The 26,068-nt window shown below is 42.3% G+C and overlaps 5 protein-coding genes across 6 annotated transcripts; 3 read left to right on the top strand and 2 right to left on the bottom strand.

Moving 5' to 3' along the window:
• The first annotated feature begins 306 nt into the window (after positions 1–306).
• LOC124313439 lies at positions 307–12,412 on the top strand. The gene is made up of 4 exons (XM_046778369.1): positions 307–335; positions 11,681–11,889; positions 11,946–12,071; positions 12,146–12,412. Exons 2-4 carry the CDS (start codon positions 11,705–11,707, stop codon positions 12,321–12,323), a joined length of 489 nt encoding a protein of 162 aa, XP_046634325.1. The 5' UTR covers positions 307–335; positions 11,681–11,704; the 3' UTR covers positions 12,324–12,412.
• On the top strand, positions 363–3,524 carry LOC124312954. The gene is made up of 4 exons (XM_046777563.1): positions 363–753; positions 1,191–2,504; positions 2,570–2,754; positions 2,821–3,524. The coding sequence occupies exons 1-4, from the start codon at positions 750–752 to the stop codon at positions 3,196–3,198; spliced, it is 1,881 nt and encodes a 626-aa protein (XP_046633519.1). The 5' UTR covers positions 363–749; the 3' UTR covers positions 3,199–3,524.
• On the top strand, positions 4,642–6,588 carry LOC124313132 (STAM-binding protein-like). Its single transcript, XM_046777875.1, has 9 exons — positions 4,642–4,802; positions 4,861–4,959; positions 5,023–5,191; positions 5,257–5,513; positions 5,587–5,755; positions 5,836–5,973; positions 6,042–6,154; positions 6,229–6,331; positions 6,403–6,588. Exons 1-9 carry the CDS (start codon positions 4,708–4,710, stop codon positions 6,466–6,468), a joined length of 1,209 nt encoding a protein of 402 aa, XP_046633831.1. The 5' UTR covers positions 4,642–4,707; the 3' UTR covers positions 6,469–6,588.
• Positions 7,460–10,452, bottom strand: LOC124312894 (PH and SEC7 domain-containing protein-like). Its single transcript, XM_046777441.1, has 6 exons — positions 9,255–10,452; positions 8,933–9,182; positions 8,681–8,855; positions 8,143–8,621; positions 7,776–8,054; positions 7,460–7,707 (listed from the first exon to the last, which is right to left on the bottom strand). Exons 1-6 carry the CDS (start codon positions 10,163–10,165, stop codon positions 7,528–7,530), a joined length of 2,274 nt encoding a protein of 757 aa, XP_046633397.1. The 5' UTR covers positions 10,166–10,452; the 3' UTR covers positions 7,460–7,527.
• A 57-nt stretch (positions 12,413–12,469) lies between the features above and the next one.
• On the bottom strand, positions 12,470–26,044 carry LOC124312792 (DNA N6-methyl adenine demethylase-like). 2 transcript variants are annotated; one of them, XM_046777254.1, is made up of 8 exons: positions 25,246–26,044; positions 22,066–23,783; positions 16,919–18,383; positions 15,243–15,418; positions 14,783–15,142; positions 14,489–14,716; positions 14,258–14,415; positions 12,470–14,182 (listed from the first exon to the last, which is right to left on the bottom strand). In XM_046777254.1, the coding sequence occupies exons 2-8, from the start codon at positions 23,620–23,622 to the stop codon at positions 13,249–13,251; spliced, it is 4,878 nt and encodes a 1,625-aa protein (XP_046633210.1). In that variant the 5' UTR covers positions 23,623–23,783; positions 25,246–26,044; the 3' UTR covers positions 12,470–13,248. The 2 variants fall into 2 exon arrangements, with proteins under 2 accessions (XP_046633210.1, XP_046633211.1); XM_046777255.1 differs by lacking the exon at positions 25,246–26,044 and adding an exon at positions 24,099–24,699.
• Between the last annotated feature and the right edge of the window lie 24 nt (positions 26,045–26,068).

Here is a 26,068-nt window from a genome sequence, read left to right on the forward strand (position 1 = left end):
AACCTCTGGCCCAGTGATGAGATTTGCATGAAACTAAAAGTTTAAAATACGCTTATCCTACAGCACTATTTTTTTGTTTAATAAGCCAAACAATAAAGTTGAAGCTAAAGAAACTTCACATAAGAAATGAAGAATAAGACTTCCTGACCTCAGCTTTGATGTTGATGTGGCAGTCATTTTAAAGTTAAAATTTACCTTACAAATGGACTTCAGGCTGGGATATGATAAGTATGTGAATCTCTTGTAAGAAACTACTGTGAAGGTGTTCTTGAACTTGAACTATACTTCAAGTGACTGCTGTGGGCCTGTGGCCCTTGATTACTCTGTGAACATTTGTGTCTCGTGTAGAAGTCACATTATGAGCATTTCATGGCAGGATTATTCCATCTTCTGTTCAGAAATTCAGAATTGTGGCTTTAAAATAATTATACAGTACAAAATTGAGAGATGATGACGGTTCAAACCAGAAACATAATTTACACTCGGATGAATAATCCAATTCGAATTGATCAGTTTAGCAATTAAAAAGTGAAACTTGTGCTGAGGGGAAACGTTGATTAAACGAACAAAACGTGTGTGTGTGCGCGCCATGGTATGATCAACTCAAGCAGACGGCTGAGCTGGTGAAACAGTTCGAGTTCGCACGCTTGTGACGCTTCGCAGTTCCGTTTTCGATTTTCATCCGTTCAGCCATATCCGATAGCTGTCTACACTTTTTCTTTACTTTGTTCAACGATTTGGAAATCACAATGAGTAATTTACTTACATTATATTTCTTCTCAATTAGACGCAATTTGTTAGACTACTTCACTAATATTTTGGTGGGGAAAGTCATTTCATTCCATGCACGACTTTTTTTTGAAAGACGCCATTCGAAGTTTAACACAAAAAAAATGGCTGCCCATTGTTCAGTTTTCTCGAAATAATTTGAGTATGAAATGGAAAATTTAAGAATCCTTTCAGGAGGGGAAAATGTTATGTTAGTAACACCTGTAACAGTAGAAATGTAATAGTTTGCTTATAACCTATGGGTAAATGTATAAATATGTATATATATATCGTAACATGAATAGTTGGTTAGGCTACATGGTTACTTTGTCAGTAGTGGACAATCAATTACATTATCTTTTCTTAGCATTCTGATTCGTCATTCTAAATAAAATTGTATTTTGATACATTTTTTAAAATAGATCCCTGGTTGGATATGTTTAAAGCTGAAACATCTCAAGAAAACATAACTCGTACTGAAAATGCCTCATTTACTCACAGCTCTACGACAAGTGCCTGTCTTGATTTTTTCTTTGAAGTGATGCAAAGAAGTCAGAGTGCTCAAATTCTAGAGACTCTGAAGAAGTCATGGGATGAAGACCCACTTATTTCACTGAAGTTGATTTTTCAGCTAAGGGATATCCGTTCAGGAAAAGGGGCAGTCATTGAATTTCATCACTGTCTCATTTGGCTTTTTCACAACCATCCTCAAACATTGCTCTATAATCTCGAACATATCCCCAAACATGGCTACTGGAAAGATCTCTCTTGGTTTATGCAATTTTTGTTGGAGGGGCATACTTCCATGACCAAGGAACGTCAGAAACCCATGAGCACTGAAGAAACGAGAATTGAGCAAGCAAATGTTAATTATTCGCTGGAAGAAATTATCAGAAAACGGGTGGATGGCGTGGTTGAGAAATCCACATGGAAACGTTATCTGAAAAAATTGCCTGATGATGAATCAAGGAAAAGTGCTAAGCTAAGGTTCACGGAACTGTCTAAAGCCATCAATCTAGCAAGAAGCAGAGAAGCCAAGATGAAAAAGAAATCGGTTAAAGCTCTCTCAGCGGTCAAACTTTTGAACTTCAAGACCCTCCATCAACATTTCCCTGCTGTTTACGACAAGATTGTAAACATATTTGCATCTACTCTGAAGCATGACAAAGAGGCTCTCGAAAAGGACAAATGTCTGCCAAAGACTGCTTTAGCGGGAAAATGGGCTCCCGCCATTGGAGGTTCCATCGATTCTGTTACTTCACTTGGAAAAAACATCGCTCGTGCATTGTATTCCATGGCACACCAACGTGATGCAAACGAAACTGATTCAGATTACGACACGAAAGCCTACATTTACTACCGCAAAGAATTCCTGACGCCATTGAGAACTTCAATCAACGTCCCCGAGCAAACAATGTCAAAAAAGAAATGGGGTGAACTCGACTATCAAAGAGTTCCATCAATCTGCATGAAAAGAAATAAGGAGCACTTTTTGAAGAACGATGCCGAGCGATTCAACCAATATCTCGAAGATGTCAAGTCTGGAACAAAGAGTATTGCATCTGGAGCTCTACTTCCCCACGAAATCGTTAAACAGTTCATGGAGTTACCTTCACTGCCCGAAGAAATTATGACAGTAGGAGAACTTCAGTGGAAAAGTTACGTCGAGAATTTGAAAAAATCTGGTTTGTTTCAAAGCTGTTTATCTGTCTGCGATGTTTCCGGATCTATGAGTGGTAATTTATCTTTATAATTCTCATTCAAATTTTGTAACATTTCAAAAATAACTGAATTATTTTAGGAACCCCAATGGAAGCTGCTATAGCGCTGTCTCTTCTTACAGCCGAGCTATCGAAGCCTCCATTCAACAGTCACATCTGCAGTTTTTCGTCTAAACCTTTCCTTCAGAAGATAGATCAGCCCACTCTCGCAGAAAAAGTTGCGTCAGTCATGAAAATGGATTGGGGAATGAGCACCAACGTACAGGTATAAATTTCCCGCCAATAATGAGAAACTTGAATTTTGAAAACCTTGTGTTTTGTACGTTCTTAGGCAGTTTTCGACCTCATTCTAAAATTGGCAATCAGCGTTAAACTTGCACCTTCAGAAATGGTGAAAACACTGTTCATTTTCTCGGATATGGAATTTGACCAATGTGGAGGAAGAAAATACGAGACTGACTACCAGTTGATCAAGAGAAAATTTGAGCAAGCCGGTTATCCGCTTCCATCCATTGTATTCTGGAACCTTCGAGGAGATGGCAAGCGTTCAAAGCCAGTTACAAAAGACGAAAAGAACGTCGCTCTCATCTCTGGTTTCTCTGGACAAATGCTGAAAACGTTTCTGGAAAGCGGAAAGATCGACTCACCTTATTTAGCTATGCTTAAATCACTTGGGACCACTTACGATCATTTGAAAGTCATCGACTAATGCAAACGTTCACTCTGTTTTTGATGCAAGAAATGACTTTTAAAGCCATACTCTTCTTCTTAAATTGAGATTACCCTTTCAAAATTGTTCTTAATGTTATGTTCTGCGTTTGATGTGGAAGTTACGAGTTTTTAGTCCTTTCTAATTTCCAACTTCCCTAATCTCCAACTTCTCCTAATCTAGTAGCGTCAAGTCAACAATGGATTCTTCATCTGATCCTGATGGTTGATGCCGTTTCGTTTGATTTCAATGCTGTTTAACTCTTAAGTCTTGTCATTGCCTCTTGTCTTGTGACATTGCGCAAATAAATTCTTCTTAAATTCAGACATTTTAGTGTTTTCTTATCATTATTATAAAACCCAAGTGATCGCAACATTGACCCACCCACGCTAACCTCTAGCACAAAGACATCAATCTCATAAACGCACAGAACATACAAGGGAACCACTTACCTTACACGATATCTGAAATCCTATGGTCTTGGTGAACACCAAATAATTCATCTTCCGGCGCTAAGTGTTATTAAGAATCTGCATGCAAAATTGTCCTCTTATCCTCCAGCAATCCTTCTGTATGTTTAGTAATGAAAATGGAAGCAAATTAACATTAAATCAATTATTATAATTAATACTACTGTAAGATAAATTTACCCTCATAAATATGGTGTCACTGACATATTCTACCATTCAGAACTTGAAAGCTGGTCGATATGGACACCATGGAAACAATGTCCTAATCAAGAGACTGTGGCAAATTATTTCTGAGCACTCATTCTTGTCCATTGTGATGGTAATAGACAATCAATGAGAATTTCATGGCAAGATTACCCTGTCAAATTGATAAAAAACAGATTAATTAGTCTTATTAAGCTTTAAAAAATGGAACTTGAAATATTTTGAGTAAAAATTCAGGTTTAGGTCAGCATTAGACAGAAATCGCTAATGAAATAAAACATTTTTACATGCATCTCTTCTTATGGAATATAAGTTCTTGGTTTTACTTATAATAACGAGGAAACTAATAAAATAAAACGGGTAGATTGAACAACGAGCAACACGTGTGAAAAGAAACTGTGCATAGGCCTAGTTGTAAATGTAGGTAATTTTCTTAACAAACGGATTAAATTTTTTTTCAATTTTTTTAGGGCGATACACCGGTATGTTTAAAAGTACATTATTAGAAAATCAAGGGAATTACCAGTTTATAGAAAATCCATTTTCATAAAATTTGGGCAGAAACGAGTAAACGAGCAAAATTTGTACCACTGACACTTGACAGGTTGACAGCCATGAAGCGTGCTGACTGCTGACAGATTGAAGCACTGAGCAGACGAGTGTACCTTTGGCTTTAGGAGGTGCTGCCTTCTGGTGGATCCCAGTGGAAATAATTATTTTAGGTCCGATCTTTGATGAAATAGATGGCGTGAATGTAACAATCGCGTTCTCTAGCTAGAATAGTTTAGTGTGGAGCTTAAGAGTAATGGAGTTTGTTGTTGTTTTGACTTAAAAAATGGATCCACGATCCCAAGATCCATCAACCCGGCTTAGAGGTCTGGCGAACTTTGCCGGTAGTATTAAGCTTGAAAGTAGAATTCCCATCCAACGGTAGGTTTAGTTATCTGTTTTAAATTTAATTTACGGTCTGATACTATTCATTGTACAGGTATTTTCGCTCAGGAACAGAAATGTTGAGAATGGCCGACGTGTATCACAAGGAAGGCAGTATTGAAAATGCTTACACTTTGTACTTGAAATTTTTAACGTAAGTCTTTTTCCGTTTTTTTTTTTTTAAGTTGTCTCGCTTTAAAAGAATTTATATCTATAGGATATTTGTTGAGAAAATCATTGAACACCCAGAGTATCACACGCTGTCACCAGCAGAACGGTCTCAATTCACCTCTAAAATAAAGGATGTCTTCCCCAAAACTGAGTCCCTGAAGCAGAAATTGCATCAGATCTTCCAGCAAGAGTTTGATATGTATTTAGAAGAAATGGTCAGTAAATGTAAACTTATTGTTGATGTGAAGTGATGGGTCAAATTTAATCTGATCTTTTGTAGGCCAAGAAAAAACAAGAGGAAAGTTTGAGGTTGGAGAAAGAGATGGAAGTTCTGCGAATCAGAAAGGAAGAGGAAGAGAAAAGAAGACAGTACAATGAAGAAAAGGAGAAACTGATGGGCGGAGTTAGGTATCAAACACCACCTGAACAGTTAACTCAGCTAAAACATGATGAAAAAGCCCCGACTTTCCCTGCAAACAACTTGTACCCTAGCAATCAAGTGCCTTCAATGATCCACGAAACGAAAGCTTCTGCAAAGTGCGTAGTTTCGGTTGATTTCTCTTCACGTTCAACCTTTTAATCAGTCCATTTTCTCCTGATTCAATTGCAGAGAAGTGCCTGGGTTCGACCGAAACCTCAAACCGCGAACGATATTTTTAGGTCCATCCGGATTAAGAACCGTAGTGCTTCCCGCTGCTCTTTTAGTTGAGTTTATCTCATTGGCCAATTCCAACACTATAAGCAACGTCGAAACGTGCGGAATCCTCGCCGGAAAACTGGTAATGTGATATTTTATCGATTTCTTATGATTAGGTAATAACAGTTTGTTTTGTTGTTGAACATCCAACACAACTTTCAGGCGCAAAATCAATTTCACATCACTCATTTGTTGATTCCCAAACAAAAGGGTACATCCGATTCGTGCACGACTCAGAACGAAGAGGAGCTTTTTGACGTGCAGGATAAGCACAACCTTGTGACATTGGGATGGATTCACGTGAGAAATTAATAATACCCACAATTTCTCCTCGATCAAATTTTCTCACGGTCCTGTTGCGTTGTTAGACTCACCCAACTCAAACGGCTTTTTTATCCAGCGTCGACTTACACACCCACTGTTCGTACCAGTTGATGATGCCGGAAGCCGTTGCTGTCGTGTGCGCTCCCAAATATAACGAGTAATGAGGAAATCGTGATGCGAAATTTCTCTTTTTTCCTCGCATTTTTATAGCATTTGTTTTCTGCACTTCAGGACTGGATATTTCACTCTAACCACTAACCACGGCTTGGATTTGATCGCCTCTTGCCGTCAGCAAGGATTCCATCCGCATCCGACCAACCCACCATTATTTGAAGTATGGTTATAACATTTTTCTGTTTGTTTTACAGTAAGGCCATCAATCTCAATCCATTACTTGCTATACAGGTCGCTAGTCACATTCAAGTTCATCCAAACGCTCCCGTAAGTGTTATCGATATGAGAAGGATCTAAAAAAAGAAAGTATCAAAGAAATGTGTTAATGTTACCGAGCGGATGGGGAGAATTCCACTTTTGTTTTACGTGTATAATCTGTATTTTTTTTTCTTCACAATATATAAGTGATAGACTGCAGTATCCATCCACACATACATAGTTTTACAAACTCAACTCATCAATTCCAATTTTGCCACCTGGAGAGTACAGAAAAGTGCCCAAATCTAATTATATTTTTTTTTGTTTAAGAGAAGAGAGAATAAAGTGAATGGCTGGGGAAATGTCTAGCACGCAATATCAAACGTCTAAATGGGCTCGACACAGTATTTGAAAGGGAGACTCTTGAAAAGCTGGAACAACATTCGTGTGAGTATGGGTCAGTGAATGAATTGGCCGCTATTGAAAAATGTCTTGAAAAAGAAAAAAGGAAATGATTAATAAGAGAAGCTGTTATAATGCGTCAAGGCTTTAGGGTTTGCTGGTTTGTGGTTTGTTTTTCTTTCCGCTCAATTGTCTTTACGTAGAATATAGGGCAACGGAGGAACTCGACCGAATTCGATCACTGTGGTAAACATAATAAAGAGGAATTGTTTGCGTATATATAGGAAAAGCATCGTCGCGGAAAGAAATCAACCGAAGAAAAAGAAACAAAGGGTTTTTAAACTCTTGACTAGAAAAAAAATCTCACAAAAAAGGAGGACGACGACGACGGAAGCCTTTCGCAACTATTAAAGAGGAAAAAACAAACAAAAAGCGTTTCAATCAGATATTGATTTGCGTTCAGTGATGTCCGGTACGACAGAAATTGCGTCATTTTTTTTTCTCTCCTTCACCAAGTGCTGAAATTTCGCCAATGATTAACCACAAATTACAACAAACAAAAAAAAGGAAAAAAAAAAGGAAAAAAAAAAGGTCGCCCGACACAAAAGTTCACTGATGGGAAGAGAACGGGGGGAGACAATTTTTGTATACAATGGCGAAGAGCTGCCGGTTGAGTCGGTGGGGGGTGTTTTTGGGAACGGGGTCAAGAATGTTTTTTCCTGGATTGTTTCGCTTCTTTCTCTTCTTTCAATAATTTTACAAATGCGCGGAAAATTCCCGGTCGTTCGATTTCAAATCGGGACTCGTTGTCCCCGAATCGGAACAGGGCGACTCGTCCAATTCCAGTAAAGAAATGTCACGGCTGACAGTAGAATTGCCAGCCAATGCAGCTTGGAGTCCACCGCAAACGGCTATGTAAGCCTCGTAACGGGTTTTCTATTACAGAGAAGAGAAAAGAAAAATTGCGGTTCAAACCATTTTCTCCTTTTCACAAAGTCCAATACCTCAAAGTGCAAGTAAGCGTCTTTCTCTTTGTAATTGTCGACGATTACGGATTTCGCTTTGGACGACGGCGGATTGGCTCGATGCTCGTGTAAATCTTGCTCCAATTGAGCGACACGCTCCTCGTGATCAGACAACTGCTCCCTGGCTGACATTTTTGTCAAGCTGGCTGGAAGTAAAGGGCGCTGGAAACGTTGCTGAGAACCACACGGAGCGGCCAATGGAGGAGAGGAAAGTAGAGAGGCTGCAGTGTTCAGAGCATCCATCCAACAACGCCACTCCTTAAGGGTTACACCAAGAATAGAATGAAATATTTATTGCTTTCTGCTAGTAGTTATTTAAAGAGTTACGAGGGTGTGTTTCTCTTACTTTGGTATCGCTGGCCTGAATAAGGTACTGAGCGCGATCGGCGGTGAACAGTCGGAAGACGTTCTTCTTTTTCGTGTAATCCGGAGCACTGGCAGCTAGAGTATGATGGACGCGAATGATGGCGGCCGGAGCAGCATCGGGAACGCTTTTCTTGGACCGCATTGTGGACGGTTTGGGAGGATGTTCACCTTTGCAAGTGGCCTCATCCTTGTAGAGATAGAGGACCAAGTCTTTTAGCACTGCGAAAAACATCCGCCAGCTACGTTTGCCCAACGGAGTCCGCTTGCCGTTGGGTTCCATACAACATTTGCGCATAATGTAGCCCTTTTTGAACTCTTGGCTTTGTGATGGATTCGGAATGTCCAAATATGGATTGGCAGACAGTTCTTTAGCTGCTGGAGAGGGAATAATCTCCAAGGGCTCCAAGTCGCCTGGGCTAGGTCCTTGAGGGCTGTCAGAGGCCCACTCCAACGGTTGATCTGTATACAAAAGAGTCGTGTTATTTACATACAATGCAAGTGAAATAAGACTCGGATACCTTTTATGGCTGTGTACAAGCGACGGAGGAGATCAACTGGAAAATTGCCACCATCGTTGAGACCCGACAGCCTCTTGATGAACTGAGCGCAAGTCATCCTTTTCATACCTTGATGCTTGCCGTGCAGATCTGAGTTGAGCAGCAAGAGAGCACAGGTAAGGATATGAACTCCGTCCTGTAATTGTGCAGTAAAGAAAACGTTGAAAAAAGTCTCGTCTTTAGAAAAAATAAATAGAAATCATATTGTACTACCTGAGAGGAGAAACTGTCTGGATTGGCTTGAAGGTAACGACGGGAAAAATGCACCAGGACGCGGTCACGCTCTGAACTTTCGCCCGTCAGCTGGAAGGCCTGCAGGAAACGGCGCAGGGCCACGTCCAGCGTGGCGCCTTCAAAGTCAAAATGTTTCAAATACTCTTCGGCAACAGTCCTATTGAAATCGTTGTTCTTGGATAGGTGACGCGAGACATCCGATTTTTGGAACCCATCCAGAGAATACAATCTACGCATGATAAACAAAGAATACATGTTTTAATAAAAAGTGTCACAAGAGGTCAAGGAGAATGTAACTTACCGTTTAGCCAGCCGGATAGCCGATGGCATATCGACACCTTTCGGGCTGTAATGAACCGATTGCAGACTATCTGCATCGCTTTCTTCGTCGGTCGGTGTTCGGGTCAGCGGAGGTCGAATGGGACTATTGACCGGATTATTATCTTCGTCTTTTTGGATTTCGACATTAGTTAGTCCCACTTCCGGTTGCTCTAATGTTATTACTGTTGGCTCTTGAGCAACGACTACGGAAGCCACTGCTGGAGGACCACTTTGGGTATCACAACCTAATCTTGTATCAGCCACCTCACTTGAATAGAAAGTAGTAGTTTGGTTTGTTGTAGTAGTAGCATGTTCCTGTCTCACTTCCTTTGTTTCTTCCAGTTTGATGATCTGTTTGGTTTGTTTGGATGATGACTCAGTTCTTGTGCTGAGCCAGAACTGATCTGCTTCGTATCGGCGTAATTCCTTCTCCGTCATACTTGAGAGAGGTGCGTTGTAAGTCCATACGATTCGTTCAGACTCTGTAATTCCATCCACCAATGCAGTTTGGGAAGAAGTTCTTTCCTCTACCGTTTTCTTGCTGGATTTATCTTCTTCCATATGTAGAACAAGTGCCTCTTCAGATTTAGAATTCCTGACGAGAGCAGCAGCAGGAACAGGGGTTTTGGCAGGAGTTTCAGGCTCCCAAGGTTTGTTGGGACGAGGTGTCTGCTCGCTTGGGCTAGTTGGTACCGAGTTGGATGGCTGCTGTTGGACTGATCTTCTTTTGGAATGAACTGGCAAGACGTAGTCTGGACTGTGTGACGTACTCCTGGACAGATTCAATATTGCGTCCCCGGTCATGACATAGGCCTCAAACCTGGGAGCTCGTGGTTTGTCAACATCAATGGATGAGTTGGGTGAAGGAAGAGCCGTCTCCATGGACAGCATTTTTGAAGGAACATGAGCTCCTGTCCTGTTTTCAAATGTCTTTCAACTGCAAACGCTGATGTGTGGTCGGCTGCTCGATTGATTAAACGTGCGAGAACAACGGTTGGTGGAAGCGACTGGACTAAAGAACACACGTCAACTGGGACATCACAAAGGCTTTCGAAAACTGGCGACTTTTTCAGACGCTAACGCCGACGATAAAAATCAAACTCGACTCTATAAATAGTATGCAGAAAATGCACACCCCTCCTTTTCTTTTTCTTCCCTCTCTAGTCGTCTCTCAAGTCGAGACACGAGAGGGAGAGATCTCGACAAGCCGTCAAAAAAGGAACAAAAAATAACATTGACAGAACGACCTTGGCCCCGTCACCGCTAGATGGCACGGAAGATGTAACCTTTTTCATATGTAGGCCAATGCCGTAACCCAAAAAGCGACTCATCGGGGTTGAAGTGACGAAACTTTCACGCTTGACATGATCACATGATGAGCTTTAATTCTATCTTTTTTCTACGATGAATTTTTTGGATGCCAATGTAAAACCGTGACGTGGCGAAACTAACCTTTTTAATACAAAAAAATATTGTGGGATAAAAACTTGAAAGGGAGTGTGCATAGTTAGAGGGTGTACCGGAAAGAGGAAATTGTTATAATGGCGACCATTTTCTTATCTTATTTTTTAAACAACATAACAAGTCGACACAATCCCAGTGTGTGTAACTACTGACAGCTTTCCTCTTGAGTGACACTCAACTAATGTTGACTATATACACAGTAGAGAGATACTCGACTGTGCAATTGTTTCATTTCTTCTTCTAGAATTGCGCACTCGTTCTTCCGGCTACTAAATTGAAGTCTTTGTTGACTTTCGAGGGCTCGCAGTAATAAATTTCTCTGTCATGTTTATTCGTTCCAGACAGGAGCCAGACACGTCGCAATTCCGGAACTTGAGCTAGACATTATATGCATTCTTAGTGTTCCAGTTAAATATGCTGTGCTGGTATGGAAGCCAAAATGGGTTTAATAATATCAACAAGAAGATGCAATCCAAATTTAGACGGGCTTCACGGCTAATTGGCTTGATCAGTAGAGTGTGTCATTCATGAAGCGCTTCCGGGACAACAATATTAACGGCCGTTGTTGTTGCTCAAGTTAAAACAATTTTATCTATATTATGCCTTGGCATTTTACGAATATAGCATTATATAATATCGCATACTTCCTCTATGATGACACTCACCTTCCTGTACGATTTAGATTTGTTAACACGTGCAATACTTTTGAAGCCTTAAAAATGCGAATTTTGTTGACCTAATTCCCACATCCTTTTCGTCCTTCAATCACTGACATTTTGTCATCTTTTATTGATTAATAAATAATTTTGAAATCCAGTTTTGAAGAATTTTTTAAAATTTATACACATCTGGCAACGTGTCGGACCGAAACCGGCAAAGCTTCTAGCAGAACGATTTTGTTACATAAAACAGAATACTTTTATTAGTGACAAGCCGGACAAGCAACCATCCCGAAAATCACGTAACATGGCTACCACGGGTGATATTTCCTTTCCCGGCGATTCTGAGAAGAAACACCCATGCTCTTTTATGAGAAGTCTCGGACTCGGTTTCTTGAAAGATTCGAAAATGCCGTGTCCCATCACGATGGCGTCTGGAGCCTCTTATGGCCTTTTGGCCGTTAACATGTTCAGCCCAGACCTCATGCAAAAGTAAAATTACATTTTGGAAAACTGATTATTGCATGTTTTTAATTATTGTTAATTAGGGTTTCGCCTAGTCGTGATCTCACAAACGTTTTGATGGGTTCCACTCTGGTTGGAGGCTCGCTGTACTTGGTATCCAGACCACATTTGGCCACCATCAAGGACACAAAGCAAAAAGTAGTTTTCAGGTAACTATTGAATTAAATTTCAATCCCCTTAAAGTATTTAATCTAGTTTTATTTGGACACCTTTCGTTTTCCAGTGTTTTTGGTTCAGCAATGTTCACACTGGGCTCGCTACTGTTGTGGGCAATGACCAGAGTCCTTGTGCCAGACAACACAACCATCCGTGTAGTCACCGCAGTTGGTTCCAGCATTGTTCTACTCAAGACAGGTGTGGCTTACCTGGACATCATTGATGCTGACAAGAAACCCAAATAGACTTGTGTTTTTGTCTTGCATGTAGATATTGTCTTGTCTACTCTCTTTAATAGTCGTTTTCCAGCATTACAAACTCGTCGTTCCAGCTTTTGTCCAAAGTCACAACTAATTATATCAAGTTCGCCGGTAATAAAATAGAATAAATGTTGAAAAAGAAACACGAAATGTATTGGAACTTAAGAAAAAATGCATTTCTTGTAGCATCGTAGTAGGTAACTGAGGTGGTAGTTGTTTATGGCAGACGGGGATTGGCAAGCTCTTCATAAACAAAAGGTAGGGTAAGAATAATCTCTTAGTGGGAGAGATAATTACATAGACATTGATCTAAACCAAAATGGCGCAGTTAAACATGATGCTACCAATGGTAAATTTATGGTTTTAAATGGTCAACAATCGGGTGTCTTATTCGCCGTCTTTTCTCTGAGACAATTTCAAAACTTTAGCAAATGAGAAAAAGTCCCAAGTGTCAGCATTTCCTTAAAAAACAAAAACGGGAGATTACTCAATTTAAAAAAAAAAGAATCACGAGATCAGAATTTCAAATGACCACATTGACATGTGACTGGCGACACGAACGAAAAATCTTTCTTTGTGTAATACGTTTTCCCTGCCGAAGTTTGCGTCCAAACGGTTCCACATTTTATTTTATTTTGTTTTTCTTCTAAACTTTTTAATGCCAAAAAATAGCACGTATTTTAAAAATTTGTAAAGCACTGAATTATTTTTGTTTTGAACTTGAAACCACATCCGCCAAAGTTGAAATTTTTGTGTTTGCATATGATCGAAAAGGCTTAAACAAAAAAGGACCCAATCCCCCCCCGCCAAATCCAACCAATTTAAAAATAAAAAAGTTCATAAATGTGTGTGGTTGGCATTTTGTATAAAATAATAAAAAGACTACGATCCCAAATTTGCCATAACATTCTTATGGATAATTGTACGGATGGGATAACTGGTACGGAAACGCATGATGGATGGAAGGCAAAGCCGGTTGCTGCTGTTGTTGTTGTGGATGGTAGGAAGCAGCTGCCGGCCAAGTATAGCTGTAAGAGTGTGTCGCTGGTGGTATTGTTGGTGTGTTGAACCAATGATTAGATTGTTGTTGAGTTGTTTGAGCCTCTTGTTGCTGTTGTTGTTCGATCCTTTTTCTTTCCATCTTTTTCTCGTTGACGTGGAATCCGTGTTTGCTTTCATTCATGTTGCGATGTTGATAAAGAACGAGGGATATGCGGGTCGGATTGCGGCGATTGGGATTCCTCAGAGCCGTTGTGGCGTGAAGTTCGTGTTTGGCGCATTCAAAGAGAACCGAGCCGTGCGTCAAAGCGATGGCCACACCACCTATGTTGGCATCTTGGAAATTCTCCTCGTTATCGCTCACCTGGACCGTCACTCTCGGTTTGGCTGGTGCTGGTGGGGCCGGATGGCGGAGTAGATTCTGCATCGGATGGACAGGCGGCCCGAACGGACGCATTTCACTGGGAGGAGCAGACACATTTTGTCTCCACCACTGGGATAATTGAGGGCCATCTGGTCTGTAATTATTGTGCGGTTGTTGCTGTTGCCAGTATTGTTGTTGTTGCGGAGGAGGGATGCAGTAGCCTCCCCAGTTGGTGAATGCCGGCACTGGAGGCCGGTAAGTTTGCAGGGCTCGAATTCTACTCTCCATCGAGCTGGATTGTTCCATAAATGATGAGCGACTCGATCGTTGGTAGTAGGTCGAACTTGTGACGTGGCTGCTCTGCAACAGAGCGGCATCTTCGTTGGCCGGAGTGTAGACAATTGGGTCAGATTGAGCTTGACTTTTCCGTTTATTTTTGCTGGGAATCGGCTCTGAATGACGTCTCATAATGCAAGGATATCTAAACAAAATAATTAGATACAAATGATTAGAAATAAATGTAACAACTAGACTTAAATAATAATTGTGTTGGTACTTGTTGAGAATTTCGATGGCACCGGTATTCACTTTACTCCTTTGTCCTTCCACGCTGTTGTACTCATCGACTCCATCGAGAATGTAATGAGGTAAGACGTGCAATTGCTCATCATCGGTCGGTTTGTGGAAGCCTCGATGGCGCGTTAAAGTCGTTACCTGGCGGCGGTTTGGGAAAAAACAATTGTTTTAATTAACGCCTATATTTAATCTACGCTTGAATAAGTCTTACCACTGTGCACCCGTTATTCATATCGTGGATATCTTTATGCGAATGAGCACAAAAGTCGAAACAGGCCGTCACGCCAGCAAACGGTCGACCGGGCGCTAGACCCAGTCGGCAGTCGACAGCCTTTCCTTCAAATTGGACTTGATTGGCGTAAGCATCTGGAGCGATCCGTTTGTAGAGCGGAGCGATGGCTGTAGCGAACCGCTGCAACCGATCACCAATATCCGCTTCCTGTTTTTAATATTGAATGTTTTTAAATTGCTAATTATTAGAGAAATAAATAATTAGAAAACTGACCTGGGACTCGTCGGTTAGCCGGAATTTCCGGACGGTTTGCTGTTTGCTCCTGGCGAATTTGCATCCATTAAAAAACATGCTCCAGGAGCAGCCGAACGAGAAAGAAGCGCCACAAGTGTCGGGATCGAGACCCTGACATGCGCACGTTCGATCCTCATTGGTGGCGCAACGGCGATTGGACGCCACTCCGTGAGCGTTCAATCGATAAACCAATTCGCCGTAAAGGTAATCAGAGTCTCTGAGCGCCAGCCCTTCCCAGGCGACGGAAATGACAATCAACCAGGTCGTTTGACATCGATGTCCTCGACGTTCTTTGATCAGGCAAAGCACCTTCTCCTCCAAGCTCGAGCGTCGTATAATCTAAATAAATTAAAATTCACACACAAATTGATTTTCTATACTCCAACCCAACCACCAACGGCCGGCGGCCATTTCACACAACCGCAAAATTCAATTTTACCCATTTGGCGATTGGACATCCCTGGGCGGTTTTGCCTTCCTTGCCCGTGTAAAGGATTTTCTCAAAGCGGATGGCTCTTCCGGCCAGGCCGGTCCTTTGCTCCATCAGCTGTCGGAGCGAGGCGACACTTTCGCCAAATCCCAGATGGGTGTAGTAAGGGCCCGGTTCTTGCGGTACTAATTAGTTTTCAATCAACTTTGCATTGGTTCCAATTTTTCTTTTAAATATTTTAAAAATGTGTGTGTGTAAAATAGGAATCCACATACATGCGATCGTTTTTCAATATATAAAGGTGGTGGTGTGTGTGTAGACGGACCGGAAGTTGTTGTGAAGCCAAGCACCGCGTATAAAACAACAACAAACAAGACACACAAAGGTGGTGGAGGGGGGAGAGACATTTGGGAGGTTTTTTGTTGTTGTCGTCACCACACAAAAACACACTAAAGCCCATTTAACCAAACAGACACACAACAACACACAACCCCAGCAACTAAATAATAATAAGTCTCCGAGGATGCGACGAAAATAATAATTTCAAAAAAGAACTTGGATGTCGATTTTCTTGTTTTTTTTTTCGATAGAAACAATTCAGGCAGTTTATTTGCGTAGTTGAGAGAAATTGGCTGGTTTAATTAATTAAAATTATTTTTTTTGAGGGGGGATTTTTGATATAATCTTATACAAAGAAAATAATAAATTGAATAAAAAAAAATGCCATGAGGTTTGTTTTGTTTGCTTTTTCTCCCGTGTGTAGAGCGACTGGTGGAAAAATTGACATATCTTTTCATCTTTTTCTTTTCAAAATTTAGAAAAATAGAGAAATCGGAAAAAAATAGATTTTTCAAGAGATAGAGAGAAGACTACACATACTACAATGTTCCATTTGAAAATTTAAAAAAAAAAAAAATACTACAATTAAAACTTGCATCATTCTCGCCCAATAAAATACGACTAATCCAGAATCTAATTTGAAGACAGTCAAAAAAATTTGCCAAAAGGTTTTTTTTTAAGGATAGATGGAGAGACAAACGGGTTGGACAACAAAAAAGAAGGTGATGTGGTTTTTTTTTGAAAAATCCCGTACAAATCACAAGCACCCCGTCAAAAAATAATTTTTGTTGAAGTGGGAAGAATAATTAAGAAAATTAAAGACACACTGGAGCATTCACACACGCACGCCGAAAAACACAAACACACACACACACACACACCCACTGAATAATAATAAAGCTTTTTCTCAATGCTCTGGTCCTTAATTCATTTTTTTTTAAGTGTAAGAAAAAAAAATTTCCTAAAATAGTGAAGGTGTTGTGATGTGTGTAAAAAAGGTCACATGATTTATCTTATTAAAAATGGGAAAAAGGTAAATATAAAAATACACCAGCCATGCAACAAAAAAAGGAGTCATCAATTTATTATTATTAATTAAAAAAGTGGTTTTTTTATGTTTGATCTCGTAGGAATTTTTTCTTTCGTCGTTCAAAAAATGTTTGAAAAACGAAAAAACATTTTTTTTCTTCATTTAAAAAAATAATTGTAAACCCTCACTTTTTAGTGGTGTGTTAAAAAAAATATCGAGGGGTTATATTATAGGTGGGATGGTAGTGAAATTTTTGCACTCAATCAAAAATTATTATTTCTTTTTCCCCATTTTGTTCAACGGACGGGAGACTTACATTGGTCCGATGGGAAACACTGGCAGGGCGGCACTTCATCTTTGACATTATTCTTCAACTTATTGAGACGATCCTGTTCGAGATCTTGAGGAGCTGCACTGGTCGGAGTCAAGTGGTTGACTTGACAGCCGTTATTACGCGGTTGTTGTTGTTGCTGTTGCTGTTGTTGTTGAGGCGGCGGCGGTGACGACGGTGATGTGGTTGTCGGACTCTGAAGAAGCTGAGGGATCTGTTGTTGTTGTTGGTCCTCCCCCTGATGATTCCCACCCCCAGTGCCGCTGTTCTGAGGGTGGGCTGGTCCTAAAAAATGGGCCGTTGAACTGTTGGTTGAATTCGGCTCCAAATGGACGTCCAGCCTGACATTGTTGTTGCCCGTTGACGATGAAGGCGACGACGCGCTTGGAGGATTGAAATGCTGATCAGAGTATTCCTCGTTGTTCTGTTGTTGCTGTTGCTGCTGGTAGGGGTAGTTCATGTAGTAACCCTGGCCGCCATTAGACTGCAACTCGTGTTGTTGTTGGAATGAATGTTGTTGTTGTTGCTGCTGCATCTGTTGTTTGCTGAGAATCTTTTCCTTGAGCCGATTATTCAATTCTTCGTGCGGAGTGGAACGCTGCTGTTTGGAATCAGGTTCCCAGGGCTCGGATTTAACTTGTTGTTGTTGCTGTTGTTGTTGGCCTGGATACCCGCCGTTAGAGTTGAGCGAACTCTGATGCGGGATGGGTGATGGAGACGGATACCCAGGCGGCCCGTTTGGGTGAATCTGTTGGCCGTTCGACTCTACGGAATTACTTCCGCCGCCGTTGCGAAAGTTGTCTCCTCCTCCTCCACTGGGCGGATTGTTGGACGATGGCGGGCGAGGGCTGGGACTGGTGAAAGGACTTCCATTCATAAACACTCCGTCCTGGCCGTTGAAATGAGGTGGAACACTGCCACAGCGGCCGTTCATCTGTTGACCCGATCCGGGTGATGGATGAGGTGACGTCATATGAGGACTGAACCCGCCAATCTGAATCTGTTGAGGCTGGGGACTGGGTCTCGGTCGGAAGCCATTCGTCTGCCCACCGTTGGTGAACGTGTCGACAACAGGAGCCGGCGGATGGAAACCACCTTGCTGCTGCTGTTGTTGTTGGAGTGGGTTAAAGTTGAAGGTCGGATCGTATGTCTCCGGCTGGTATCCAGCCGCCCATTGATTCTCATCAGTGGTTCCATTGACAACAGCCGGTTGGCCGGCAGGAGCCCAGGCATTGGCACTGGGCGCATAGCCACCGCGATCCCAATTGGCAGCACCAGCAGACGCAACTCCATTAGCCATTGTACTGGTCGGAGTGGGTGGAGTGGCCGTCGTCGACGGTTGAGCAGCCGAATTGCCGGCAGACGTGCTACTGCTGTTGTTGCTAGAGTTGTTGCTGCTGTTGTTGGCACTCTGTCGAGCAGCTCTTCCTTCACCCTTCTCACGAGGAATCTATTACAAAACATCAAAAAGAGCGTGTCAAGAGTCATTCAACGTTTCATCACAAAGTCACAAGTGGAAATCTCCACCTGTTTGACACATCAAGAGTTAGTAGGGGGGGATATCCCAAAATGGTTTTGCATTGGGGGGGTATTTTTTAAAAAAGGGCTTTTCCCAAGTCTATCAAAAACTTCTTTGAATGAGTGTGTGGGGGGGTGAAGAAGAAGTTTTGGGAGTTCCCCCCCACCCAAAATTTTGGTAGAAAAAAAAAACGCGTCATAGATGAGAGGGGGAACAGACACAAAAAAGAAGAACCTGTGAGTAGTAGTAGGGGGAGATGACATGGTCACTTTCAGTTCGGGTTAAATGCCCGAGATATACAACAACTACTAGGGGGGAGAGAAAAGAATCAACTAGGGGAGAGATCACATGAAAAGAAGAAGACGTTTTCTCTCCCCCAAATGACTACCACACATGCCGACACAGGTGAAAACACGAGGGGGAAACAAGACAACAAGAAAAAACCAGGGACATCCCCCAATGAAGAAGAAAGTAAAAGAGAAAAATGCCTGCAAGTAATAAGAGGGGATTTCCCTGTTGGCTCACGCCGAGTTTCAACAACTTTTACTTTTTTTTTTCGATTAATTTTCCATCGAAAATTAAATAAAAGATGGCGCTGTGCGACGTTGCCGGGAAAAAGAATAAGAGGGGGGACGCCAAATGATGAAGCGCGTAGTAAATTCTTCTAATTCAATAAACATCAAAAGCTCTCTTTTGTAAATAACGTGGAAAATGAAATTACTCTTCTTCTTCTATTTAACAATTTTTTCCTCTCTCTCTTTCGACATGATGGAAATGCATCAAAGAACACGGCAGATGTTTCGACAAAAGGTGGAGGGGTAGTAGACAGCTGGACCAACTTTTGCGCGCGCTGAATTGATTTCCCACCCTATGTACACTGGGCTGCTGGCCAGGACAAAGGGGCGCTTAGAGGTGGCCGACTAGTGCTGCCTCTAGCGGCAGCTTTATTTCTCCCCTCCAAACAAATTGTTTCTTGTCTGCTGTTGCGGCCAGCTTGTTGATTTCTCTCCTACTTTTGTGCGCGTCTGATATCAGAGGTGGTTTGTCTTATCACGAAACTTTTGAGGAAATAATTTAAAAAAACTAAGGTGAAAAAAGATAAGAGAAAATGGCCGCAGATGGGAACCGCGTGGGGGCACACATGGGGCAGCTGCACATCCCTAAAAAAGAGACGGTCGACACATGGCGGCAGACTCGGTTGAATTATTTCACATACGACGACAGCAGTTGAACGGCTCTCGTGATGGTGCAGGATCGTCAGGATCGTAACGGACAAACAGACAAAAGAGCAACAACACAAAAAATAGTAGATCGTCTTTAAAAGTATTAAATAAAAAACGAGAGTGGAGCGAACAAAAGATTCGAGTTTTTCCCACGAACAAAGATGGCGTCAGCGTCTATAAATCAGCGTCTCTCTTATGATATTCCTTCGACTAGGATCTAAAAAAAAAACCTTTTTACTCTTATTATAGAGAGGATCTCTTTTCCTAACCGACATTTTCACTTTTAAAGAGCATCTGCTCAATAAACAACAACAGTAGAGAAACTACTATCAGAGAGATATCAAAAAAGCGATACGAGCTGCTAGTACACAACCAAAAACCGTGTGGATTTCAACCCAAAAGTTTTTCTCTCTTTTGTTGTCGACTCAGGTAGTTTTAGGCCTCTTCCTATATCTAACGGAACATTTTTTCTCCAACAGAAGGTCGATGGAAAGACGAGCTAGGCCTAAAGCCGGAGGCATCCATTTTGGGTTGGAAAAACAAGATTTTGTTTGGAGGTTTTTCGTCGTGATGAACGTCGACGAGCTTCTACGGTTGCTGACCTTTCACCTGGGGATTTTTCCTTCATAAACTGACCCTTTTCTTCTTCTTCCATTCTCCTACTATTTACTCGCCATTTATTTTCGACTGCTTTTCGTTGTGTTATGCTCTCACACACGACCATCTGCTTCCCCAACCCCAACTTCCAGATATATATATTTGCTCAGTTGGTCAGACACACACACACACGAGAAAACATCTGGAAAAACATGGCCGACATTGAAAAATTTCCTCGAAAAAGAAACAAAATTTAATGAGCCCTTGAACTTTCGATTGCCCATCATTAAGAAACGCTGTCAACTTGTTTTTCAAACTGGATAATATTATAAGAGAAAAAAAAACTCGTTTTTACTCTTATAAAAGAAAAGAAAAGAAAAAACGAGTTTTTGAAATTGTCGTCCAAAAGTTCAGACACGAAAAAGTTGAAAAGAGCTGAAAAAAAGAGGACGAAAATAGCGCACGGCTCGATGGGGGGTTTCGAATTTCTTCTAACCCCCCAACATGCCACATGGTCTTTCTCTCTCTGTAAGCTCTTCTTTTTTAAAAAATTCTGAAAAACTTTTCTTCTTCTTTGTGTTGTTAGACACGCACTTCATCGTGTCCGTGCACATATTCCATGACCTCCATCTTAAATAACCTTTCACCTTCATTGACTAGAAGAAACAAAATTTTAATAATTCCTAACGTCTAGACTGATCATAAGGTAATAAGATGATTATTAAAAACACAAAAATAGATACATGTGCGAAATAAAAAAGGAGAAAATTGGTTCTCACGGTCAACAGCTGTCCCCTCAGAAAAACAAAAGAGAAAGACCGATGTTTGTCGCCGAGCAATTTTTATTGTAGTGATTATTATTAAGGCCTACTATACTACTACTATATAAGTAGTTAAGGAGACCCCGAAGCTGTTTTTCGACAGATGGCGAGTGCACGTCATAATCCCATCTCTCTCTCTCTTTTCTATACTAGTGGTGACCTTAATTCTTTTTTCGCTTAGTATGTATAATGATTTCCTGTCGGACGCCAGAGGGCTGTTTTCTGCGCCGGACACACTAACACATATGCCCTCCAGAAAGTCGAAAACCCCTGCGGATACAAAAAAAAATAAACCTTCCGCAGCAGTCGCTGCGCTGGAGTATAACATGGAAAATTTGCTTAAATATTTGTCTAGCCCCAGGCATTACGTCCTTTTGCCCTTCAAAATAAATTTTCTTTCTCAAAAACCGGTTTGCCTGAAAACACACATTTTCGATCCGCATAATTCATGTAACGCGTTTCGAAAAAATATAAAAATAAAATAAAAGATGAAAATGCATAAAAAGTGTGTGACAGGAGGACGGTGTGTGTATGTGTGTAGCGGCGTCTATTGTTGTACGGGGGTGCGCCGGACGTTGCTCATTTGTTATAAGAGAGAAAAACCCAGTTTCCGGCCCCCCTTCCCGTGTCAGCTGCCATTTTTCAACACACACCGAAAAAATAATAATAAAAAAATTAAAAAAAAAAATGAAGCCGCATTTATGCCCCTATACGAACCCCCCCATCTCACTGTACAAAATTTGTACGTGTGTAATTAGAAGCCTCGGCTATAGTTTTACTTCGGTGGACATCAAATTTGATACCTTGTTTAATATAATAAAACAATATCCAAGAAGAAGCCAGACGATTCAAGATCATCTGATACCGACATTCAGTCAACTAACAACAACATTATTGGGTGGAATCTACACTTGTTTCTAAGGATTCCGGAATAGTAAAAGAAGAAAGTTAGAAAATAGATATAAGACGAACCTTGATTTTCTTCTCCGTCAATTTCTCGCAGCGTCGCATTTTGCAAATTTGGTGACTCTTGTCGTTCCGGCACGGAGCGCAAGAGGCGCAATTGTCTTTCCGCATGCAGCCGACGCACTCGCCGCAACGCTTCCGCTTCTTTTTAGACTGTTTGCCGTCGCAATCCATGCTGGAATCGTGACCATTCGAGCCGCCAGTCATCGAATGGATGTGCGGATGTTTGAATCCGCGGGCTGTGCTGGAAATGCTGGGCACCTGGGCGTCGGAAGCTTCGCTACTCGAACTCTCCATGGATGAGGCTCGATACTTTCGTTTCTCCTTTTTCCTTCCGTCTCCGGCTGGTTGGCGGGCTGGAAGTGATCCTTGAGATGAGAATGGAGATCGAGAATCTTCCGTCTCCAGTTTGATGACATTGTTGATGGATGGAGACGGACCGGATGATTGGAGGAGAGCCGGACGCTGGACGACACCATTGTTGTAATCAGCCGGAAGCGTTGGATAATGCTGTGGATTAGTGGCGGCCTGCTGACCCACTGATGGGAATGGACCCAAGTGATGAACGGCGGTGACGGCGGCGACACGTTCGTGATGAACGAAAGCGCCCGGATGAGGTGCGTGACCTCCACCGACAACTTCCGGCCGCTGGATAGGATGGACTGGTGCCGGAACTAGCGGATAACGGACGTTGTTGTTGTTGTTATTGTTCTGAATAACGGCACCTCCAGGCCCACCGCCACCACCACCGGGTCCCGGACCGGAAGCGTGAAAACCGTTAGGGTCTGCATTGATGGGCGTTAGGGCAGGCGGATGAGGTCCCGGACTCGAAGCAGAATAAGAATGCTGGAATTGTGACTGGAACGACGGCAGTTTGGGGCTGCTTCCGTGCGGCGGAAACAGTTGCAGCTCGGAGAATCCCGACGGATTACTCGAAGAGTTGGGAGTCGTATTGCCCGGAGGCGGAGTGACAGCCATCATCCGACCGAGTTCCAGCAACGTAGGCGGATTGCCGTTACTGTCAGGGTGATTTTTAGACTCCCAAGGTCGGTACTGGACGCCACCGGGTCCACTGTTGTTGGGGCCAGGCGGTCCAGGTTGATTGTCTCTGGCTGGGATGGCAGCTGGCGGAGGCGGAGCAAAGCCTAGGCCTAGACCGACGCCAACACCAATGCCCAGGCCGAGCGGAGTGGGAGCCCCGACATCAATCAGCCGTGCAGAAAGTCCTTCGCCGTACAAATCCCACGGAGGTGGTCCACCGTTGCCTCCGCCGAGATCCAAAAGTCGACCGGAAAGACCTTCGCCAAGTCCTTCCGTTTCACCGAAAGAGGAAAATGGCGGAAGTGATTTTGAGTTGATTTCAGACGGATCGGGAAAAAAGCCCAGGCCGAAACTCAGAGCGGCTGTCGTGTCGTGATGCTGCGGCGGATGATGTTGAGGATGGCCGGCATTGATGGGTTGGTGGTGATGCAATTGATGGTGGTGGTGATGATGATGCAACTGATGCGGATGATGATGTCCTGGACCTCCTCCACCACTAGTCTGAACGTTGGCATCACCCATTTTCGTATCTCTTCCTTCCTTTCTTTTGTTCTCTTCAAATTCTCCTTTTTAATTTAAATTAATTTTCTCTCTCCCAAAATGTGGGGGTCGTTTCAAGTCAAAAGGAGGCGACTTCCGGTGACCGGAAGAGTCCAATCAGCCTCCAATCGGCTTCATCCAACCTTTAAATAAAATCAAATAAAAAGAAAAAATATTATTAAAAGAAAAGTTACGGGATAGAAAAAAGAAGAATCGTGAGTCACTCATTCATACGAGCCAACGGGAATTCCCGCGGCCGTGTGTCTATTCACGCTGTGAAGAAGGCTTCCCCTTCTCAATGACGTCACGTGGGGGTTCTTACACAACTCTCTCAAATAACTCGGCCGGAAAAAAAAGAAGAAAAAAGGGAACGGGACTCGAGAGAAAGGGGGAGAGAGTGTAGTAGTAGTAGTAGTAACGGCACGCGGGACTAGTGTGTGTGTGTGTGATCCACTGACCTTGCCCTTTCTCCCCTCCTCAAAAGGGTGTACACAAATCCTTTCTCCCGTGTTCTTCTTTAATTTAAAAGAAAAATTTTCTCTTTTTCAACAACACGTGGCCGTGACCTACGATTTGGGAGGGTAAACTTTCACTCGGGAATTTTCGTGTGGGACGACGCCCCGACTAAAACTCGTCGTCGTTTTGCTGAAAATGAGCTTTTGGATATGTGCGTAGTTTGGGAGAGAGAGTTGTACAGCGTCGCCGCCGATTTGCCAATCCAATGGCGTCGATCGATACTCGTCTAATCTCGGGACGCGTGTGTGTGTTGACGTCACCACACGACGGCTATAATCTTTACTACGAATTTGATTACTCCTAAAACTAAAAACCAGTTTGAAGCTGCTGCTGCCAGGCTTTAATCTGCGAGCAAACTTTTTTATTATTTTTCTCTCTAAAAATGCGTCTGACACGAATAACAGCTGCAGACTGTGTGTGTGTAATGGCGGCCATTTTTCTTTGGCGGAAATGAGAAACTCGCCTCAGGGTAGAGGGGGTAAGGAAAGCAGAAAAAGAAAATGTGTAGGGAAAAAAGGGGGTTAGGGGCACAACCGCCATGTTGGCTGAGAGAGGAGGGGGGGATGCGTCATTCCTGGGCTGAAAACGATAAAAGTGGGTGGTTCAGAGGGTGGTGCCCTAAAACCCCCTCCCCCCCTAGCCCCCTCCCAAATCAGAGGGCAACTACTACACACACGCTGATGTGAAAAATCAATACTCGGGTATAACGCGGGCTTGTCTCTACGACTGTGACTAACGAGTAAAATAAAACATTTCACAGCAATGACATCAACTTGATTATTACGGAAAATTCGACATTTTATTTTACCCCCACGAATTTAAATTTTTCAAAAAATGGAAGAGAAGAAAGAAAAAGTTAGTGCCCAAGGACGCCACGTGGAGCAGACAATAAGCCCCCGCCGTGGCCCTCCTTTTCTATTGTGTTCACTCTCACTGTGTGTGTCTGTGCGTTAACGGTTTTCTAGTTTCAACGTTTTTCTATTTTCTAGACAAAAACAGACGGTCGGTTTGTAAACGTTGTCAAGGGAATTGTGTCACGAAACAAGTGGAGCAAAATGGTCGACATTCGACTGAAATGATTCAACTCACCGTTTCTCTGACGAAAGTCATGATTGCGTCGTCGTCGTCCAACAAAACAATTTGGCGGGACACTGGGCAGACGAAATACACTCGACAAGACACTGCGGGGATTAATACACACTGATTTATGCAGAGTTTCAAATGATGTCAGTTTGTGGCGAATTCAAAAGTCCAAAGTGAATTATTTTCGTGTCGAATCAAAATTGTTGTTCGGGTGAGGGGTAAAATGTGTGTCGTGAGGGGTTGAAAACGGCAGTCAGACTGACCTCGAAACGAATTTTCGTTGCCAACTCTCGCCAGATGGACTGGCTAAAGGGGGTGGGGTAAACCCCCCCTCTCCTCAACCTTTCACAAACCCCCCCCCCCACCACCACCCTTATTATTATACACGCATAGATGGCCAGAGGGAGTTTTTCTTCTTTCGAAACCACCCTTGGCTCCGCCTACTTTTTTTCTCTCTCTCTCTTCCTTTTCGTGCCAGTCGAATAAGTTGAACGCGCCAAAAACATCGACCGGTCGTGTCTTCATTTTTCCCTTGTGTGACAATAGAAAACGAATTGATTTGAGAGATTACCTCATTTTGTGCGAAATCTTATCTTTTAGAAACGTGATAATAAAAATTACGCAATTCGGGTGGGCGAAAGAGCATTTTTGGGAAATCATAACGGTACGGCGTGACTTTCATAAAGTGCCACAAGCTTTATATTACGGCCGCTAGGTAGCACCACCTGCTAAGCAGAATTTGAACGCAACTAATCACGCCATATAAAAGCGTGCATTTACAAATCGTTATTAGGAATAATTTTGATTAATGTTTATTAAGAAAGTTATC

This window comes from Daphnia pulicaria, chromosome 9 (genome assembly GCF_021234035.1).
Source record: "Daphnia pulicaria isolate SC F1-1A chromosome 9, SC_F0-13Bv2, whole genome shotgun sequence".
NCBI classification, from domain to species: domain Eukaryota; kingdom Metazoa; phylum Arthropoda; class Branchiopoda; order Diplostraca; family Daphniidae; genus Daphnia; species Daphnia pulicaria.

Coding starts and splice junctions, on each gene's coding strand:
- LOC124312792 (XM_046777254.1), bottom strand. CDS start 23,622: ATGGGTGATGCCAACGTTCAGACTAGTGGTGGAGGAGGTCCAGGACAT. Junction 18,384..22,065: donor TGACGGAGAAGAAAATCAAG/GTTCGTCTTATA, acceptor GTTTTGTAATAG/ATTCCTCGTGAGAAGGGTGA. Junction 15,419..16,918: donor GTGTTTCCCATCGGACCAAT/GTAAGTCTCCCG, acceptor AAAACTAATTAG/TACCGCAAGAACCGGGCCCT.
- LOC124312894 (XM_046777441.1), bottom strand. CDS start 10,165: ATGCTGTCCATGGAGACGGCTCTTCCTTCACCCAACTCATCCATTGAT. Junction 8,856..8,932: donor CAGACAGTTTCTCCTCTCAG/GTAGTACAATAT, acceptor GCACAATTACAG/GACGGAGTTCATATCCTTAC. Junction 8,622..8,680: donor CTTGTACACAGCCATAAAAG/GTATCCGAGTCT, acceptor TTTTGTATACAG/ATCAACCGTTGGAGTGGGCC.
- LOC124313439 (XM_046778369.1), top strand. CDS start 11,705: ATGGCTACCACGGGTGATATTTCCTTTCCCGGCGATTCTGAGAAGAAA. Junction 11,890..11,945: donor AGCCCAGACCTCATGCAAAA/GTAAAATTACAT, acceptor ATTGTTAATTAG/GGTTTCGCCTAGTCGTGATC. Junction 12,072..12,145: donor AAGCAAAAAGTAGTTTTCAG/GTAACTATTGAA, acceptor TTCGTTTTCCAG/TGTTTTTGGTTCAGCAATGT.
- LOC124312954 (XM_046777563.1), top strand. Junction 2,505..2,569: donor TGTTTCCGGATCTATGAGTG/GTAATTTATCTT, acceptor GAATTATTTTAG/GAACCCCAATGGAAGCTGCT. Junction 2,755..2,820: donor GAATGAGCACCAACGTACAG/GTATAAATTTCC, acceptor GTACGTTCTTAG/GCAGTTTTCGACCTCATTCT.
- LOC124313132 (XM_046777875.1), top strand. CDS start 4,708: ATGGATCCACGATCCCAAGATCCATCAACCCGGCTTAGAGGTCTGGCG. Junction 5,192..5,256: donor ATATGTATTTAGAAGAAATG/GTCAGTAAATGT, acceptor GATCTTTTGTAG/GCCAAGAAAAAACAAGAGGA. Junction 5,756..5,835: donor GAATCCTCGCCGGAAAACTG/GTAATGTGATAT, acceptor CACAACTTTCAG/GCGCAAAATCAATTTCACAT.